Source organism: Phodopus roborovskii, unplaced genomic scaffold (genome assembly GCF_943737965.1).
Source record: "Phodopus roborovskii unplaced genomic scaffold, PHOROB, whole genome shotgun sequence".
NCBI lineage: Eukaryota > Metazoa > Chordata > Mammalia > Rodentia > Cricetidae > Phodopus > Phodopus roborovskii.
The window spans coordinates 6,881,008-6,901,630 of NW_026126563.1; the positions used below are offsets into that span (position 1 = coordinate 6,881,008).

At 47.4% G+C, this 20,623-nt stretch overlaps 2 protein-coding genes across 3 annotated transcripts in view; one reads left to right on the top strand and one right to left on the bottom strand.

Annotated features, from left to right (window-relative positions):
* Pard6g (par-6 family cell polarity regulator gamma) overlaps positions 1 to 20,623 on the bottom strand; it is a 1,244,350-nt gene that overhangs the window by 612,545 nt on the left and 611,182 nt on the right. The gene's annotated exons all lie outside the window — the stretch shown is intronic.
* Positions 1 to 20,623, top strand: part of Atp9b (ATPase phospholipid transporting 9B (putative)) — a 166,331-nt gene that overhangs the window by 134,798 nt on the left and 10,910 nt on the right. For both annotated transcript variants that reach the window (XM_051202233.1, XM_051202234.1), the window contains exons 16-26: positions 4,836 to 4,997; positions 5,703 to 5,795; positions 7,607 to 7,690; positions 8,347 to 8,517; positions 12,668 to 12,766; positions 14,503 to 14,592; positions 16,363 to 16,507; positions 16,751 to 16,815; positions 17,619 to 17,774; positions 17,943 to 18,007; positions 20,482 to 20,590. In XM_051202233.1, the coding sequence (XP_051058190.1) occupies positions 4,836 to 4,997; positions 5,703 to 5,795; positions 7,607 to 7,690; positions 8,347 to 8,517; positions 12,668 to 12,766; positions 14,503 to 14,592; positions 16,363 to 16,507; positions 16,751 to 16,815; positions 17,619 to 17,774; positions 17,943 to 18,007; positions 20,482 to 20,590 (1,239 nt within the window). The remainder of the gene's footprint in view (positions 1 to 4,835; positions 4,998 to 5,702; positions 5,796 to 7,606; positions 7,691 to 8,346; positions 8,518 to 12,667; positions 12,767 to 14,502; positions 14,593 to 16,362; positions 16,508 to 16,750; positions 16,816 to 17,618; positions 17,775 to 17,942; positions 18,008 to 20,481; positions 20,591 to 20,623) is intronic.

Sequence of the window (20,623 nt, forward strand, 5' to 3'; positions counted from 1 at the left end):
ATTCTTGGGGCTTTCACCTAGCTGGACAAGGAAGTGTTATGGAAAAGCCCACATTGGGGTCTAAATGTTGGCGGTGGGCAGTGACCTTGGTGTCAAACACTGTGGAGAAGAGAGCGGATTAAACCGTTGCTATAAAGTGATTGCAGACAGCACTCTGGGGACACAGGGAACAGTCACCTGGCAGTTTGCTTGAGTGAGGACACACTGCACCCAGCTTTCCCAGACTCTCTTAGTTTTTACCCAAGGTCTTCTTCCATCTGAGGGTCTGCTCTAGACTCTTCTTAGTTGGGGCAGTGATGGGAAATGCCAGCCTGTAAATATGTTTCTCTTATTGGTTAACAAATAAAGCACTGTCGGCCAATAGGAAAGGAAGATAGGGGCGAGGAGACAAGGTGGAAAGGGGAAGTAGTAGGGAGGAGATTCAAGATGGAGGACGGAAAGAGCAGAATGTCAGCCCCTCTCCCCAGTAAGATGGTAAGATGAGACCACGTGGAAGTACTTAGATTGATAGAAATGGGTTAATATTTAAGACAGAGCTCGCCAGTAAGAAACTAGTAACTGGCCAACATCATTATGTCTAATACAGCGTCTCTGTGTGTTATTTGGGGCTGGTGTGGCAGTGGCTCCAGGCTGCCAGAAAAACCTCACTCATAACAGGGCAGTTTCTCACTTCCCATGTTTTGATGATGCTTTAGGAGGTGGCAGGCGAGGTGGATGGGGCTGGGAACCTGGAAGGAAGAGAGCACCCTGCATTACATCACATCAGGGTCCACAGGAGCAGCAGCCTTTTTCCCCAGGCCTCCACGGAAGGCCACCCTTTCTTTTCCTCATTTAACGCTGCATTCTTTGTCAGCCAGGTGTGGTGGCACTCAGGAGGCAGAGGCAGGGGATCTCTGTGAGTTTGATTCCAGCTTGGTCTACATAGTGAGTTCCAGGACAGTCAGGGTTTTGTGGAGAGACCCTGTCTCAAAAAATAGTAACAACAAAAATGTATCAAAACAGCAGCTGTCAAAGGAGTATTGCGCCCCCCTCCTTGAGGGTGAAAGGCCTGTATAAATTATGCTTTTGCACGACAGCGTTTTCCATGCTCTTTCCATGATGTACTTCTCACAGTGGGGTCACAGATACTTGTTTTATACTTGGGCTTCTGACCCCCTCTAGTGCTCCTTTCCATATTTAAACGTTGCCTTGTTTTCTGTGCATATGGGGATGCCACAGACATATCTTATATTCACTTTCCCTCCACTTTTACAGGCAGTCATTCTCAAGGATACAAGTTGAAACATGAAAAGGACCACAGCCCCTGAAACTTAGAGATGTGTAATAGTGCTGCATTTCTGTGATAATGTTATCTGTCCCTTCGGAGCATATGACATGCTTTCCTAAAGCACGCTTTTCTAAAGGATGTAGGTTTTGTTTTCTTTCGTTCTATAATGGAGGCTCATCCGTAGTCCCCCAAATATCTCTTTAATTGTTGAAAGAAGATAGACTCTAGCTGCCAGTGCCACTGAAGGTATCTTTGCTTTTATTTTTATACGTAATGTCATCAGATACAAGTCGTCAGAAGAATACATCCGATCTGTTTCAGATACAGAGACTTCACTGGAGATCTCCTTCATCGCACAGTTCTCCAGTAACTGCGCCAGGGTTCAAAGCTCAGGCTAGAGCTGGATCAAGGGTGCTGAGGGTAGGGACAGCTGCCCCCGGGAGTTGGCAGCTAGACTTGTGTTAGGGAACGGCAGTGAACGGCACGGTCTGAATTCACAGCAGTTCTCCTGCAAGACCATTTCCTCCAGTCACCTGTTTAACTTTGTATGATCAAAGGAATTCTGCCCAATACCAAGCAGGTCACACTGGACAATAATTAACGTCCCTGTTTTGGGACTTAACTCTGACTTGCTTGGCTGGATATAGATAGGTGATCCTCCCTGTGATTAAACTTTTTGGATGGAATGCTGGGCTAGGTGTAAGTAGCTGAACGATTTTTGTTATAAGCTGCTAACTCAAACGGAGCTGTGAAGCCAAGCATAAACTAAATAATAAACAGATGTGGGTAACCAAATATAGAAAGCCTGGTCCTGACTGCAGTGGGGCACTGTGAGATGATAGGGTACTCACGGAAAGATGCAATTTACGGGTCACAGTGTAATAGTAACCTTTCACTGCAAATTGAAAATGAACCTTGGCATATTAGATCATCTGCAGCTCACGGAGTCATTCTCGTGGATAGGGAGAGGCACTGTGGTCAGGTGCCAGCCTTTCCTCTAGATGGGGTTATTCTCCTAACATCTCATGTCTTCCTCGGTACTGTAGTTTGGAGCCAGCTGTTGATGCTCTCAGCTACGGTACTAGATCACCGGGGGATGTTCTTCCTTCTCTTCCCGGAACCTGGAGATTCGGAGTAAGAGCTTTGGTTCCAGCTGCACTGTACGCACCATCAAACGTTCTCTGCACCTTCTTAACCAGCAGACAGCAGCCGATGCTGCTGCTGCTGCTTTGTGATAAACAACTCCAAGACTTGACATAGAAAGCCATTTGATTTTCATAGGCACATCCTCCTGCGGCCACACGGGTCTGCACGCAGTGTCTGTCCCCAGTAAAGATGACAAGGCTGCAGAGATACAGTGACTTGGTGGCCTTGTCAGAGGCCGCCTTAGAAGACAAACCCTGCACTGACTCCTCACAAACAGGAATCACAAAGCAAACAATTTCCGGATGCCTAGTTCTCTCAGTCCTTGACCAGCCCTGGACATTCTGTTACGGTGTGTGTGATTTATCTTCTGGGAGAAGGCACAGAGATCTTACTGACTAGCAAAGGGAGCAGAGTTGAAGGTTACTGATTGCAGGGTGTTTTACAAAAAGGGAAACTGTCAGTTACGTGTTGAGAGAGGACAGGAGGACTCAGGTTGATGAGGGCAGTGTCTGCATGTGTCCCACCCGCACAGTGTACTCTTCAAATGCAGCAGAGGTGAGTGCAGTTCTTCAGAGTGCAGAGTCCAGCGCTTTGGTTTGCTCTAGCTTGGTGTTCTGTCATATCTCCTGCTGTGAGTCCGGTTTACAGTTTGACCGTAGTTTCACTCTGTATCAAAACACTGTAACGAGATAGTGCACCGCATATCATTTGTGACTGGTAACTTAGAACTGTCGAAGGTTGTTTATCACCTTCAACAACCCTCATACTAATGCAGTCCACTCCTTCAGGAAACGCCACTTGAGAGCACAAAGAGCCCAGGAGAGGCCTCATGAAGAGAGCAGGCCTGCCAGTCCCTTTCTGCCACACCACAGGGGAGAAGGCCGCCCACTTCACCTTGTAGGGAGCGCTGGGCATCACATCCCACAAACTCTTCTGTCCTAAACAACCCCCAGGTAGTTCTGGTCGAGTGTCCCGGCGCTCATGCATGCGCCGCATTAAAGGTAAAGAAGCAGCTGCCCATTCCAGACTCTTAACAAAGAAGGGGGCAAGTATTATGTAGTTGGTTTGTGGGAAATTACTTAGAAACCTTCATTTTTAAACGATTCCTAAGCAGTGGTAGAAGTGAATACATAATACTTAGACAATCCCACTCTTCCCCAAGAGAGGTTCATGCTCCACAAGAACCATGCACTCCTGGCCACTGGCAAAGCTTCATCTGCAGGACCGAAGCAAGGGGAGGCTGCACCACAAACCCACTGAGGAAAGCCGTGGCCCCGTTGGGCTGAGCTGGCACCCTTTAGGTGCTGAGAGGGTTAAGTGCTATTTTAACTCTGTGATCAGGTTGCTTCAGAGATAACCCCTTTTTCAGACAGAGTCACAAAGACCGTTCACTATTAACTTAAAATTAAGTTTGCCACTAATGACTTTTAAATTTTGCAATAAACAGCTATAAATAAGAATAGCTCCTATGTTTGAACATCTACATGAACAGGAATTTACTTACATCATTTCAGCCTCAGGACAGGGTGCAGGTGTCCTTTTCACATCACAGAGGAAAGCAAATCTGACAAAAGAAAGAACTAGACCCAGAACTTCTGGGCATCACAGCCATACTCAGGGCTCAGAGCCCAGACTAGACATCTAGCTGTCATTAATTGTCCACTGGACACGGACTAAAGTCACCCAGAATAGAGTCTCAAGTGAGTAATCTTTTTCTCATACTGATCTGCGAGCATTTCTGTAAGGACGGTTGCAGGAAGGCCCAGCCCACTATAAGTGCTGTCGTCCTTGAACAGGTGGTCCTGGGTATATTAGAAAGCCGTCACACGTAGGCTGCCAGTGAGCCATCAAGCATGTGTCCCCACGGCTTCTGCCCTGATGTCCCTTAGTCATGTGACCTAGAAGTCTAAGCCAAGTAAGCTACTTCCTCATGTGGCTCCCAGGAGCCAGTGTTTCACCACAGCAACAGAATGAAACCAGGGCAGCCTTCCTTACATTTGTGACCGTTACGTAGGCGCCCTGGTGTTCGGTATCAGGAGTTCATTAATCAGCTCTCAGCTTATCTTTTCTATTAGGACAAAAAGGGTGAAGAGGCTGTAAAACTGTTGTCTCCCTAGAAGTCTATAGAACCGCAGGTGGTGAATCGGAACAAATCATGAGACTCAAGTCCAGGGTGGGTTGTGGGAGATCCTTCACAGGGTCCAAAGCCAACTGCCGTGGGGATCCAGTCAGTACACATTGCAAAGGGTCTTCTTTCTAACAAACCATTTCGTGTTTGCCTGCTAAAGCACGGGGAGAGAAATGAAAGGCGTCACGCTTCGTTTCTCTGCATCATCTGTGTCTCGGTTGTGTGTGTGTGTGTGTGTGTGTGTGTGTGTGTGTGTGTCTTCACGTGGTTCCTCACACACTCTGGTCTCCTCAGGTGGCACTGGTGCGATGGACGGAGAGTGTCGGGCTCACTCTGGTCAGCAGGGACCTGGCTTCCATGCAGCTGAAGACCCCCAGTGGCCAGGTCTTGACCTACTGCATCCTACAGATGTTCCCCTTCACCTCGGAGAGCAAGCGGATGGGCATCATCGTCAGAGTATGTCGTGCCCTTACCTGCTGTGCTCACCACCCACCCCTTAGTCCAGTCACTGCGTCCCAGGCACTCTCATTCGATACCCTCACACACCCCTTAGTCTAGTCACTGTTTCCCAGGCACTCTCAATCGATACCCTCACACACCCCTTAGTCCAGTCACTGTTTCCCAGGCACTCTCAATCGATACCAAACTTCCCCCCAGAAAATGTTAAGGTCAAATATTGTGTTATTGTTCATTTTAAAACACACACACAAACACACACACACACACACACACACACACACCTCAGTAATACATGACCTGAGAATCTAGTATGGCTCCATCTCCTGCAACCGCTGAAGCAGAACAAGTAGAGGACAGTAGTAATATTTTAATTAAAATTGTATTTTAACTTTACTACTACCTACCTTTATTCTGGTTTTCTTAACCAGTACCAAAAGTGTATTTTGGAATTTCATTTGCTAAATAGTGAAATTTCATCACATTTGGGAAAGTGGAGAGCATTAATAGTTACACTGTAGACCAGATCTGTCTCAAGAATTAAAGTTCAGCATCTCAGGTGTTTGCTGACCTTGGCTCTCCCTGCCTCCCTGGTCCTTTCTCTAAGACCTGCTTCCTCCAGAGCATCCTCCTTCAGGTCAGTGGTTATTCACAGGGAGCAGTGCAGCCCAGCTGTCTTCTGTGTCTGTTCTTACCCTACTACAGGATGAATCCACAGCAGAAATCACATTCTATATGAAAGGTGCAGATGTCGCAATGTCCACCATTGTCCAGTACAATGACTGGCTTGAAGAGGAGGTAAGCAAGCTATTCTCAGCGTGCACAAATGTCTTCATGAACTGGAGTAAGATAACAGCGGAAAAGCAGTGTGTTCTCTGCACTTGCACCATTGCAGTGAGTCTCCCCATCGCCGTCGCAAGCCAGACATGGACAGGTGCCCAGGGGTGGTAATATTTTTCCACTAAATTCTCTGGGTATTTGTAGTTCCTTCCAGGTTTGTACATATAAAGGCTAAAACCCTGGTTAGTTATACAAACTCTGCTTCCTATAGAAATAATTCCATTTTTGTTTAGTATATAAATTGTGCAGGTTTAGTGTATGAAGTGTGTGTGTGTTATTGTTGTAACAATATTGCAAGGACTTTAATTTGTGTTTTAATCTAATTTGTTCTCTTTATTCCTAAACAAGTATATTTAAAGTTAGCCTTGTGGGGCTATAATATTGCTAAAGTTGTTTATTGATCAGTAATTGGATTTAAAAGTAAAACTAAGGTTGCTAGGATTGTAGCACCTTCCTGTGTACACATTACTCCAGGTGCCCTGATGTCCTGTTCCACTGTCAGACTGCAGAGATGGCCTGTCAGCACAGCAGCCACACCCGATATTCACGATGGTCCTGGCAATATGAATCAATATCTCCTTCCGGGCACTTTGATTTAATCAGAGACATGAATAAATTAAACTCCCTGAAGACCTAGTAAAATGCCATAAAAATTACTTTTGGTCATAATGACATGCAATTAATTGTAAAATACTTGTTTAATTTATTTAGCTTTATGAGGTCAAATCAATAAATGTCTTGCAACAGACAGATAATGTCAGATTGTTGTTCAGAAAGATAACTTCATTAAAAATCCTATGTGCATTTGTTTGTTCACACTGTTTGCTTGCCGCAGATAAATCTTCTGCCTCTTCGCCAACAGAATGTGTGTCACAGTTCTGCTGTTGCCTGAAAGCCGTTCACTTTACCAAGAGCAAAGTAAAAGGTGGTTTAGCGAAGTTCAGGGTGTGTTTGTTAACATGCACGTGGATCCGGGCTCCTTGGAGCCTGATCCCTGCCTACAGTTTGGCAAGAGCCCCTTTGTTTAGAATCACACTGTTAAAAGTGACATGCTTAGCACTGGAGCAACTTAGACTTTGAAATGAGTCCCTGGCTGCCTAGAGCGCAGCCAGCATTGTACCCTAACCCAGCTAAACTTCCTGCCTTTAGGAAGGGAAAACAGTATCCTATCTTAGTTACTCTGCACAATAAATGGGATTAGCATCTTTTCGCACACCTATCGGATGTCTTCCCGCTTTTCATTTATTATAGAAAAAGGGTGATTACTCATCCATGGCCTCCTCTCTCCTTTTCCAGTTAAGACCTGAGCCCCGAGCCTGGTGCGCAGGGTGACCCTGCGTGATCAACCCTGCACATGTTTGTGGTGCTGCATTTCTGCCAGGCACTGACATGCGCCTTTACAGCAGGGGACTAATGCCACTCCAGAAGAGCCCCTGCTGAAGCAGTTCCTGAGATGAAACTGACGCAGACGCTCGATGCTCTGCCCAACAACACAGGCTGCTGTGATTCCCAGCCCACCCATATTACACCTCTGTCCCTCCCCACCCCCTCGGTGGGGCAGTCGGTAGAGACGTGCTGTGGGCTGGGACATAGTGGTAGGGAGAACTTGAAGCCCTGTCCTGCCGGTTTCCTCTCGCAGCTTTGCTGTGGTCTGTGGTCCTTCAAGTTCCTGTGCTTCCCTGCAGTGGGCCTGCCGGAGAGTCCCCGAGGCCCGATGGCTGCCAGCTCAGGCACTCAGGGAGCCACAACCAAGACCCCTTTCTTTTCAGTGTGGAAACATGGCACGTGAGGGGCTGCGCACCCTTGTGGTGGCAAAGAGGGCCCTGACGGAAGAGCAGTACCAGGACTTCGAAGTGAGTTGTTCAGCCCCTGTCACTGAAGCCTTCCCTCCTGAGGAGGCCTTGGTTTCCCCACGGAAGCTCAGCCTTCCTGTGCCATTGTAAAGTGTGGGGGCACAGGCTGCAGAGTGACTGGGGACCTGCAGTGTCATCTCCTCAGCAGAGACTGAGTGTGCCTCAGAAGTGCTTCCGGCCTTGCAGCTGTCTGGATCCTGCGGTATCTGCATAGATGGCAATTTAAATTATCCATGCCCTAAATTCAATGCTGAAGCTTGCTGTATTATGATGTCATTGCTCAGGGTTCTGGGATATCTGCATAGTAGATGACAGATTAAGTTGTCCAGAGCCCCCAAGTCCCAGCACTCCAAAGTCTGAAGCTTTTTTAGTGTGATGTCATTGCTCAGGGTATGTCTGCCTTAATTATGTCATGTTTCCATATTAGGGAAAGTTCAACCAGAGTTAATAAATTTTCACATAGTAAATAATTACAAATATTTAGAGCACTTATACCTAGCATTTGTACAGCATGTTACCTCTGACCCCTAGATCCAACTCACTCCACAAAGAGAGAGCATTTACACACGTTTGCTTGTCCCCTGTGCCGTCAGAGCTGATACAGTCGTTCACATGAAGCATGCACATATCTGCATACCTGTTTCTTCTGTCCCCAGAGCCGATACAGTCAAGCCAAACTGAGCATCCATGACCGGACCCTGAAAGTTGCTGCAGTTGTGGAAAGCCTGGAGAGGGAGATGGAGCTGTTGTGTCTCACTGGGGTGGAGGACCAGCTGCAGGCTGATGTGAGGCCCACACTGGAGATGCTGCGGAATGCAGGGATCAAGGTGCAGCCTGCAGCCTCTGACTGCCAACACTGCTTTCTTACTGAATCAAACTCAGTTTTTCCTTGAAACACTGTCCATGCACTCCGTGGGGGGGGGGGTGCAAAAGACATCTTCCTCATCATCATCCTGCTTGTCCTGGCTCCAGAGGTCTCCACAATGCCCTACTCCAGTCTTACCTCTGACTCTATCTTGTTAGGAGCAGTTTTCCCACCATCCTGGTCCCACAGCCACCTCAGCCCCAATTAACACACAGAGACGCTGTATTAGATATAAAGCTGTTGGCCTGTTACTAATGTTTCTTATTGGCTAGCTCTGTCTTAAATATTAACCCATTTCTATTAATCTAAGTGTTTCCGCATGGTCTTATCTTACCAGAGAGGGTCTAGACCTCTTCCTCTCAAGTCTCTACCTCTTCATCTCCTCCCTTACATCTCCCAGAATCCTCCTTGTCTCCTAGGCCCGCCTATCTTGCCTTCCTATTTGCCAGCAATGCTTTATTTGTTAACCAATAAGAGAAGCATACTTACAGAATGACACCTCCCATCACTGTCTTTCCACATTCAAGAAGGCATAGCCTTTCTGAAGCAGGGCTTCAACCCTGTCCCTGCCAGTGACACATGCACTTCCTAGGATAGTGTTAGGTAGGGTAGTGTCAGGGCCTGCCAGCTTCTGGCCCGTGCACACGGCCTTCAGTCACACTTGCCTTGTTGATTATTTCCTCACCATCAGACGGGAACAGAAACCTCCTTGAAGTAGCCTGTGTAACCATAACCAGGAGGTTAGGTGGGAGAGGCCCAGCTTTGTGCAGGTTTCGAGTCGCGCTTACTGAGCCCTCTCATGTTGAGTCCTCACACGCTGCTCCAGAGATGGAGTAGACAGAAACCAGAGGCTGGGCAGGGTCACTCGGAAGCTGTTACTGTTCAGCTAGCTGTGCTTCAGAAGCAGTGTGCGTCCCTTGCCACAGAGTTAGAAGGCCGCAGCGATAAGCTGCTGTTGCACTTTCGTGCGGTCTTGAGTACAGCCCTGGGACCCTTCCTGCAGGGGCATGCAAGAATGCAGATTCGGGTGCAGAAGTGTTGTTTGTTGTTGTTTTGTTTTGTTTTTCTGCCTGCACCTCGTGACACCACACATGAGTTCTTCCTTCCTGGCCACTTGTGACCAGTCTCTCAGGAGACTTCCCTCCCTCCCAGGCCTCCCCTTGCCCACACAATGCTCAGCTCCCCAGCTGCTCCATTGTGCAGCTCTTGGCATTTGGAAAACAGTGTTTGCAGGAATCCAGCTGCCATTCATTCCTGCCGTGAGCTGTGAGGGTCAGCCCCTTCCCCAGTGGACTTGGTTTCAGGGCAGCATTTTCCCTGGACATTCTCCCTCCCTGCTGAGCCACAGTGCCCTTCCTCACTCATCTGTGTCTAAATCTAGCGTTTACAGGGTCAGTTTTCATTTGGGGGGCGCTGCTTCTTAGGGTTGGGTTGGGTTAGGTTAGGTTAGGTTAGGTTAGGTTATGGTTAGAAATGGCTGAGTGTTGAAGTAACCTATGGCCGACTATAGGACTGCCTGCTAGATTATCAATAGTAAGGTAGCAAGGTCCCTTGGTATAGGACTTGGGTGTTGTAGTGTGACAGTGAGTACCACCTGTGTGTGGGGGCCTTGCCCTCCACATCCCACTTGACTAGACTGGAGAAGGGAAGGTCGTGCTTGTCAGCCATGCCTCACTGTGCCTCCTGAGTGACAGGCTCAGTGCACGCTGTGGTTGCTGCTCACATAGTCATAGTTCCTAATCGTAGGTGCAGTAAAGCTAGTGAAAGTACGCTGATTGCACACACGGGTGTGCCATCTGGGCTTATCTGTTTCCTGCTCCCATAGTGCACCTTTCCATGTGATAAAGTCTGAGGCTCTGATGATGATGAAGTTAGTAATGCAAGGGCTTCCTGCTACTCTGCATGGACACCCTGGGCATTTACCCCGTCACAGAGCTCTGCATGGACACCCTGGGCATTTACCCCGTCACAGAGCTCTGCATGGACACCCTGGGCATTTACCCCGTCACCATCAGCACTTTCCAAGCTTTTCTACTCATGATCCCTTTTTGCCTGAGAGACTTTTTTACATGACCCTGAGTGTATACAAAACAGTCTTACAAACAATTTACTGACTATAAAGCATAAAGAAATTTATTTTAAGACAGTTCTTTATTATGATTTTGCCATTTACTAAAGATGAGCCAATTTACATACTAATGAGATTAATGTCCTTATTTATTTTAATATAAAGAATTAAGCCTTGGCTGAATATTTGATACAGCAGTATGTGTAGAGCATCTTCAGCAGTTTTCAAAGTAGACATCTATTTTATTTTAAGTTATGAATGCCATTTTGCATAAATACATAATGAGGGGCTGGGGCACGGATTTGCTTAGGACCCCATCAGAAATTAGGAATTCTGTCCACTTCCAAGCCAAAATTGGTTGCCCCTTTTTTTTTTTTTTTTTTTTTTAGGAAACTCACATCAGCAACTAAAACAGCAACTTATAAAATTAAACATTCTAACACACTCTGATACAACCCAGACATTTATATACTGAGGAATGGCTTTATTGTAGCATTAACAAGGAGAAAAGTTTGTACAGTAAAGTGCTGCCTCCAGTGGTCTGGCGTCTGAGCTGCAGCACTCAGTGTGTTCATGGATATTGCACGGTGTGGGGTGTATGTGCTAAGAACCCAGTCTGCAGCACCGTCCTACGGGGCTTCCAGGCAAGCGCTGCCCAAAGCACTGTGGGCTCTTTATACATTTGATTTTAAGTTACATTTTGTTGATTGCATACTCAGAAACCTTTTTATTGCCATTTTTTTTTTTTACAGCCATCCTCACAGGTAGTTAGGTACATGATTACATACAAAGTCCTGACCTACAATTTAAGCAGCAGGAGTCCAAGTATATGCCTTGACAGTGCATTGTCCGTGTGTGTGCAGCTTTTTTAATGTCGAAGTAGCAGTCTGAGACTTGATTTAAGTGCATTTTGGTTTGTCTGGGCTCCATCAGGCCGTTTGAAGGTCACCTCCCAGCTGAAGCACTATGTGGACATGAAGGCCTGTGTGGCCTTCTGGCTGTGCACTGCCTTCCCACACCTTCGGGCTCCTGCATCAGCCTCAGCTGCATGCCTGCACACCATCCTGGCTTGTTCTCCCTAAGCAAACTCGAACTCTGTGTTGTGTGGTGCAGAACACACAGCCGTGGTTGCCTTCTAGCCCCTTGTAGGTGTACCAGTCTTTCTGGGACCTCCAGCCCCCAAGTCATGACACAGAGACTCATTATTGGTTATTAATGCCTGGCCTTCCTTATCCTACACTTGTCCCATAGCTCTTATAATTTAATAAACCTGCTTTTCTTCATCTGTGGTTTGCCTTGAGACTTTTTGCCTTTCTTTCATTTTGTATGTCTTACTTTTTCTGCTGCTTCTGTGTTTGTCTGGCAGCTGTCTGGCTCTCTGACCCCAAGCATCTCCCTCGTTCTCTTCTGTCTCGAGCCGAGGTTCTCCCTCGTACTTACCCCCTCTACCCTCTAGCCCGCCTCTCCTCCTCTGCATAGCTACTGGCTTTTCAGTGTTTCATTAGACAGATCAGGTGCCTTAGGCAGGCAAAGCAACACAACTTTACATCACTAAATAGCAGCATAAATATCCTGCTACATAAACAAATACAACACATCTTTACATAGTTAAAGTACTATTCCACAACAGTAGTACACAGCTGAATTCTCTGCAGCCATTGCTGCCCCCATGCCCGTAGCTCTCCATCTCCCCAGCCTGAAACTCCCCCACCTAAGCTCTCAGTCCTCACCTCTGCGAATGTGGCTTCTCTGGACTCCTCATGTGTGGGGGATTGTGCAGTACCTACTCTTTGTATTCAGCTGATGTCATTCAGCAAAACGCCCTTGAGGAGCCTGGGTCAGAACTTTCTCCATTTCAAGGATCATGGACGTCACCACATTTCATTTCTCAGTGGGACTCAGTGCGCTCTTGGCTTGCTTAACCTCGGCCCTGTTGTGGAAATCCTATGAGAGTGGCGTACAGACAGACATCTGTGCACCAGAGATGCTGTAAAGAAATGAAATCATATTATTGAAGTTCACAAGCTCACATTTTTCCCCCTAGATTTGGATGCTAACAGGTGATAAGCTGGAGACAGCTACTTGCATTGCCAAAAGCTCACACTTGGTGTCCAGAACTCAAGACATTCATATTTTCAGGCCAGTAAGTACATCTCTAAATCACTTTGAATTGTTAATTGGCTTTTGTTTGTTTGATTTTGTTTCAAGGGGTTTTTGGTTTGGATTGGGGTTTTTTTTTTTTGTTGTTGTTGTTGTTTGTTTGTTTGTTTTGTTTTGTTTTTCCCCGAGACAAGGTTTCTCTGTATAGCTCTGACTGTTCTGGAACTCGATCTGTAGTCCAGGGCTGGCCTTGAACTCAGAGATCCACCTACCTCTGCTTCCCAAGTTCTAGGATTAACATGTATGCTCCCATACCAAGCTAGATGTTGAGTGTTTATATTACACTTAAACTGTCTATATGGTAATTGAGAAATACCTTTTCAAAATCAGTGTTGGAGTTGTTTTCTTACCCTGTAAATACGCATTGAATGGCTTTGAAATGTATTTTGATGGTAAACAAGGTGTCAGTTGGAAAGCATTTTTCTCTTATACATCTCATAAAGGTGTCGCTCCCTATTTTAAATGGGCTTGCTGCAATCATTTTCTAATCAACTTACAAGGGATGCTGTTTTACTTTTTAAACACAAGAAGTACCTAGCCTGCTGCCGTTTTAGATTAAAACCTGTCCTTTAACTAGTACAAAGAAAATGATAGAGGGGTCTGAATTTATATGTTTACTGTACATACTAGTTATAAACGTTTAATTCACACAAGAAGTAGACATACCTTGGGTCATGATTGATGGTGGGCAAGCAGACACCATGTGTCTGTGTCTGTCTGAATAAAGTGCTTGCACCTACAGAAATGATTATTTCAGTATCATTTACATGTAAATGTATTTTATTTTGAAACATCAGAATCTCAAATTACGCCCTGAAGACTACTATTTGCAATTAAATTATTAATGCTTCTGATAAAACTTCCGATCAATTTTTGTTGACTTTTCAGAGTTATGGCACCACAAATTAAAAATTTCACAATAAAACCTACCTACTTAAAGATGAGTTGAAGATTGATTTGGGGCATGTGAAACTTTTAATTTATTTCACTCCTATATCAATTTTAATGCCCTATAAACTCTTCTCAGAAAGCATGTGCAAAGCCAGTACATTGATTTCTGGCATATTTTCATTCTAAAATGAGTATTTCAACATTATGGCTTGACTTCACCCTTTTTGACTGCTTAGTACTTTAGACATTAGGCCAAAGTGCATGGGATGAGTAGAAACTCATGGCAGAAATGACAGAAGCAACTTTATTAATTTATTTTGCATTCTTCCACATATTATGAAGAAACATGTTTAAATAAAACCCGTCTATGTAATTATGTCTCTTACCTGGTGTGTGAGAAAGGGAAACTCAACTTCCTTGGGCCCTGGTATCCTGGCTTATAATTCTCTGGGGCTGTTTGTGATGCTATAAGCCAATTATGTTCATCAGTGCTCACAGTACCCACCTACCCCCACACACACACACCAGTTTAATAACTCATCTTACAGAAAGTGCTAGAAAACCCTTGATCATTACATTTTTATAAGGATGCTTTTATAACAGCAGTGGCCCTCCCATGCCTTCATGACCACAAATCAGAAAACAGTCCCTGTTAGAGGTGTGGGTATAGAATTTGTAAGGACCTTGTTACAGGGCTTCTGTTCAAAGGTTAAGCGCCTTTAGCTTCGAAATACAATTCCAATGGCTCTTACTGTGATTCCCTGAAAATGTCTCACTGCTTTATTGCCTACATTTTTAATTCATGATGCTTTTTTTCCTGCAATGAAGGTAACTAATCGGGGAGAGGCCCATTTGGAGCTGAACGCGTTTAGAAGGAAGCATGATTGTGCACTGGTCATATCTGGGAACTCTCTGGAGGTGAGGCTGAGTGTGGGCATGTGTCCTAAGGACATGAGCTGGTCATGTCTGACTCATACTCTGTCCCTTCCTGTTTTGAAGCTGCTTGAGTTTACCATCTCCTGACTCTTAGTCCCCTGCTCATTGTTAATAGCATCGGCCTGCAGTGGCTATGACAGCTCAGCCACAATATTTACCCTGCATTTGTCCAAACCAGGGTTTGTTTCCAGGTGCATGTTTGTGGGACACATGGCTACTTGGGTAGAGCTGTTGGGCCCTCCGGTCAGCCTCTGGCATTTGTTCTCAGGGCACCTGAGTATAGGGGCCTGCAGCAGGCTGCAGGAAAACCCAGGTGGGAGAGGCCCCTGGACCAGTCGTTTGTACTCAACTGTGTGGAGTTCACCTTCATGGTCACAAGGTTGGAGTCGCCAGCTCCTCCTTTTCTCCCTAGTTCTGGTTCTGCTGCTCTGACACACTTAGGACACGGACCTTGTATTGTGGCATCACACAACATTGGTGTACTACCAAACACCAGTGTCTGTAGAGCCACACTGCAGCTCCGCTAAGGTTCGGAGATGTCTGTTTAATCTTTGTACAGTGAGGGTTTCACTTAGTCCTTACGTTCCAAGTAGTCTTTTCTATTTATAAAAACAGAAAAAAAATTTTTTTTTTACATTCTGGTATGTTCTAAAACATCATGTAAATAGCTAACAAAAAGTACACCTCTTCCTGAGATTAAAGGTGATGTAAATGAGAAATCCAAAGCAATTAAGACAGTTGCAGTATGTGAAAGTGGGTGCTAGCGGCCCCCAAAGCAGTCCTTGACATGACTTTAGGCACCTTCCTCCTCTGATCAGAGTAAATACAGAAGACAGTGGCCAGGGGCCCTTCTCAGGCAGACAGGTAGAAGCAAGTTGACAAGAATCCTGGCCACCATTGGAAAAGACAGTTTTCTACAGCTCCTGGCAGAGCGTGCACCCACCACCCTCCATGAATCTGGCAGTTAGGTCTCTGGTCTCTCACGAGATAAGCACCCTCCTTTTGTTGGTAGCCTTCTGGGCCATGTGATCTGCTCTATAATACCTGTACTTCATTACATGAAAGATCTTAGAGTTCCTGGATAATGACTAAGAGTCTGTGCCCTTTAGACAGGGCTGTGAGATTGGGGTTTCTCAAGCAAGGTAGGGAATTAAGAACTGGACCTGGCACTTTGAAAGGGCCTTGAGTATCTGGTATCACAGTCAAGCAAAGGTCTCCATCAGTCATGCACTTGGGAAACACTGAAACCAAAATAGGAATGCAGCCAGGGGAAGACCGCATAGGAATCTAGCCAGGGGAAGATGGTGTAGGAATGTATCCTAGGGGAAGGTGGCGTAGGAATGTATCCTAGAGGAAGATGCATAGGAATAGAGCCTAAGGGAAGGTGGCGTAGGAATATACCATCTGGCCTCAGAAGCACGCGAACACCTTACGGTCACATAAACCTGGCAACGCTTCAGAATGTCCTGTGGCCATTGACCCTTGCCTCTGACTGAGCCATTCTCTACCCACAATGCACTACTTTTAGGAGACCTTGTACTCTTCCTGTTAAGGGACTAGCCACCACTGCCCATCTTCCCATCTTGCCCTCCTGCACAACTAAGCTGTCTATCCCCGAACAGGGTACAGTGTGTCAAAAATAAGACCCAAAAGAGCCAACTGTGCTTACTTGAGGAAGGCCAAGGTTTTCCCACAATTCTGCTTGAGCCCAGGGTTGTATGGCGACAGTAGAGTCACAGCACTCTCTCCCAGGTCTGCCTGAGGTACTACGAGCATGAACTTGTGGAGCTGGCCTGCCAGTGCCCTGCCGTGGTCTGCTGCCGCTGCTCGCCCACCCAGAAGGCCCACATCGTGACCCTGTTGCGCCAGCATACCAAAAAGCGCACCTGTGCCATCGGTGAGCCCTTCAGCCAGGCCATGGTGGGTGGTGGGATAGTATGCCACCTTCCTGTCAACAGTGAAATGTGGCAAACAGCCAACTTTACAACATTTATAAGCAAAATTGTGCCATGTCTCTAAAACTGGCTTCACCTACATTACAGGAATTTTTAATAGTCCCTAAAAGTAGTATATAAAAGCAGAAAAAGAGGCATCTAATCGATGATGATTCACTTAACCTTCAACCCATGGTACTTCTCAGGTGATGGCGGAAATGACGTGAGCATGATCCAGGCTGCTGACTGTGGGATCGGGATCGAAGGGAAGGTGGGTTTGTGCAGCACGCCATCAGCTGACCTGCTCTGCCAAGCCCCATCCTGGGAGGGAGGTCAACAGTCCGCCTGTCCTTTTGGTCTTCAGGCCCAGCTGTTGGTAAACAGCAGGGAAGTAGCTCCCTTCAGCGCCCTTGTCAGGCTGGAGTGTCCCTAGGAGCTCTTGGAGGCCCTCTGTGCTTGTGGCCAGTTCCAGCATCACTAATTCCCTGCACACCGTCCTTGGGCTTCCCTAACCCTCAGCCCCTCCCCCCGCTTCACAGGGTTCACTGTCTGTCTGTGTAGGGTGCCCTTTCCCCTGCCACCTAGGTCAGGGTTGAGGTTGATTGCTCCCTGTGTAGTCTCCCAAATATAGATACATGTAGCGAGACCTAGACAGTTTGCACAACTTGGTTTTGGCTCTTTCTGTGGCTGATCTGTTCTACTGTCCTTCGTGGTAGCTTTGGAAAAGCAGAGGGAGATTGTTTCTGCAAATGTGAAGTGACAGAGGTTTGAACAACGTCTTGGAGAGGTCTGGGACCATGTGATGAGATAGGGTGTCCCCGTAGCCAGTGCCACCCCGTCCCTTCTTACTTTCTACGTTGTAGTAGATTAAACCCTTCCTTCTTACGAGCAGCAGCTGACACCTGCGCACACGGACAGGTTCTGGTTCAGGCTCCTCTCCCTCAGCCACCCTGTCGTATCTGGTGTCGAGCAGGCCCTGCCCCTCGTGCTCTTCAATCCAGATGAACTCTAAATCTCAGGCGGTGCCAGTGGTCGGAGTGCGGCGATTCTCAGAGGCTCTTTGTGGTTTCTCAGGAGGGGAAGCAGGCCTCGCTGGCGGCGGACTTCTCCATCACACAGTTCAGACACATCGGCAGGCTGCTCATGGTGCACGGGCGGAACAGCTACAAGCGCTCTGCAGCTCTCGGCCAGTTTGTCATGCACAGGGGCCTCATCATCTCCACCATGCAGGTAGAGGCCCACGCCGGCGTGCCGCAGCAGGCAGTGGCTTCTCCAGGGCTGTGCCCTTGTCGGGGAGGTGACCACTGGACTTGGGGGGGGGGGCGGTCACGGGATTGCGACCAGCAGCACCTGTGCTCTAACTTAGTGCTCTGTCTGTCTGTCTGTCTGTCTTTCTAGGCCGTGTTTTCTGCAGTCTTCTACTTTGCGTCTGTCCCTCTATACCAGGGGTTCCTTATGGTCGGGTAAGTGAGACGCGATCCTTGGCGCCTCTCCGCTTCGCGTATGTGAGCGCCTCTGTTTGGAAAGGACATGCACAATACTGAGCGATGCCCACGCTGTTCTGAGTAGCCTTTGGCACGCAGACATCTGAGATGACTAACTGTGTAAAAATCTTGTGTTACATGGGAAGAAATTTGAAAAGCACCTGGACACTTGAGGCTTTTAAGACTGTGCTAAGTTTCGCACTAGATTTTGTTCTCGTGGGGAAGCCATAATTTGTGTCAAGAACCACGGCAGATCTGAGGTTTTCTAAAAGGGCCCCATAGCATAATGAGAGGGGCAGAGCCAAGAGGCGGGCACATGCCGACACTACCATCAGCAGGGTTGGCGCTGGCAGGCCACAGCTGCGGGCCTCCTGAGCCTTCCCCTGTCCCGGTGGGGACGCCTTTACCACAAGGGAACAGGGCCAGCCACGAACCAGGGAGCAAGCGGTAGTAGGAAGTAGATAGCTCTGGGAGAGCTGAGACTGGTCCGCCCTAGCAGCAACAAACCACAAAACCCTGCATTGATAGACAGCCACTATGAGACTACAGGCAAGAACATGGAAAACGTAGTGTGCCGCAAGGGTGTTGCCCACTGACTCATTGTTGCCGTCCTCAGCCTGGGTCGTTATACCCAGAGGTTGTAGAAGTGTGGCTGTTAGTGAGTGACCACAGAGTAAATAGAAGTAAATATAAAAGCTGTCCCCTGCCACTTTCTATCTGTCTGTGCCCACCAAGGCGTGGCCTTCACCTCAAACCAGGCCTCCCTCTTGTAACCACGAAGAACCTAGAAAGTGACGGTAGAAGCCCCGACCTTGCTGTTGCCCCCGCCATTGTAGCATGGAGGTGGCCGGCTTCCTGACATCCCTGTTTGGCATGTGAGCACAGTGAGAGGCACCTGGGTGCATGGGACAGCTTCCAGAATTCCTAATAACATGACCAGAAACAGGGGTTAGGGTCTTCGTCAAATGTCAGGTCCTGTGAGTCACCCATCCTCTGTCAGTATCTGCTCTCCGAGGTGATTGTGGTGCCCTCTCTGGACGTCCTGCCTTCATGAACCTCAACACAGCATCAAGGCAGAAGGTGTGCCTGTGGCTTGGCCCCCACAGCAGCATGTCACCCTCTTTCAAGACTCTGAGAGAGTCCATGATAAGCTCTTATGGATAAGTCCTTAGCATAATTGTTTGATGTGCCGGCACACTGGTGCTGGCAAGGAGCCTGTGGGTCTCTGGGGAGCCAGTATGTTTCTGCCCTCCTTGTGGTACAATGAAGAAAAGGAAGGCCTCACATCTCAGGCCCAGACGGGTGTGCTGTCTCCCACCATCACTTGGCTGTGGCCTTGGGAAATGTACATAATCTGCTGAGCCTGTTTTTAATCCATCAGGAAGTTTCATCCGGGAGCTTCAGGTAGCATCGTCTGGACGGGCTCCTTGTAAGTGCTTGGCAGAGTGCAGTAATCACAGGCATGCAAAAGAAGCTAAACTAAATATGCCTCTGCTGTGTGACTAGAACCTATCATGGTGACATTCCAACCCAAAGAAGTGACGGATAATTGGCACAAAAATTGGGACAAGCTGAGCATAGTGGGTGCGTGTCTGTAAATAATCCCAGCAGTCGTGAGGCTGAAGCAGAACAAGTTGAGGCCAGCTTGGGCATGTAATGAGTTCCGTTCCAGCTGTGGCTGCAGAATGAGACCCTGAGTCAGGAAGGGGGCAGTGGATGCTTTATCAGTTTTATTTGCAATAAACCCAAATTAGGAATAACCAAGATGTGTTTACACAAAGGAGCGAGTGGTTCGGTGGGTGTGGCTTATCCACGTGAGGAACCACTCGATTGTAAGGAAGGCACTGCCCAGCCACAGCCTGGAATGGCACAGAGGCATGGCACACGATATGGAAAGCCATCCTCAAACTTGCCTTCTGTCTGTGTCTCCACGGTAGCCTAACATGACAGCGAGAATGGCTTCGTGCAGGCCCAAGGACAAGTGTCGTAGGTAGACATGGGTATGCTGGGGGCTTGGTGTTGAGGGCTAGTGTGGAAGAAGTTGTCTCTGAATTAAATGGGCTGCATGTGAGTCTGCCAGGGTCAGTCAAACTTTATTAAGGAAACTGGACATATGGGACAACACTGTGTAACCCTAGCACTCAGAAGGCTGAGGCAGGAAGATCATACGTTCAAGGCCAGCCTGGGCTTCTGAGGAAGTTTCCGTTTATCCCTGGCTGTGAGAGTCCTGTCCCAAAAAGTAAGAGTTTAATAAGAAAACTCTCATTTAAGAGTCTGGTTTATACTGTGCTGGGCTCAGGAGAGATCTAAAGTGATGGGGGGGGGGGGCTGGGTTTGTTCTTATAAGAAAGATTGTTTTCCGGTTTTGAGGCTGACTTACCGCCGAGTCTAGAAGCATGGCCACTGTTGTGTCGCAGGTCCCCATCAGGGAAACTCATGTCTCGCTCTTCTAGGTATGCCACTATCTATACCATGTTCCCAGTGTTCTCCTTGGTGCTGGACCAAGACGTGAAGCCAGAAATGGCGATTCTCTACCCAGAGCTGTACAAGGACCTCACCAAGGTAAGACCTCAGTGCCAGCCTCGTCCGGGGGAG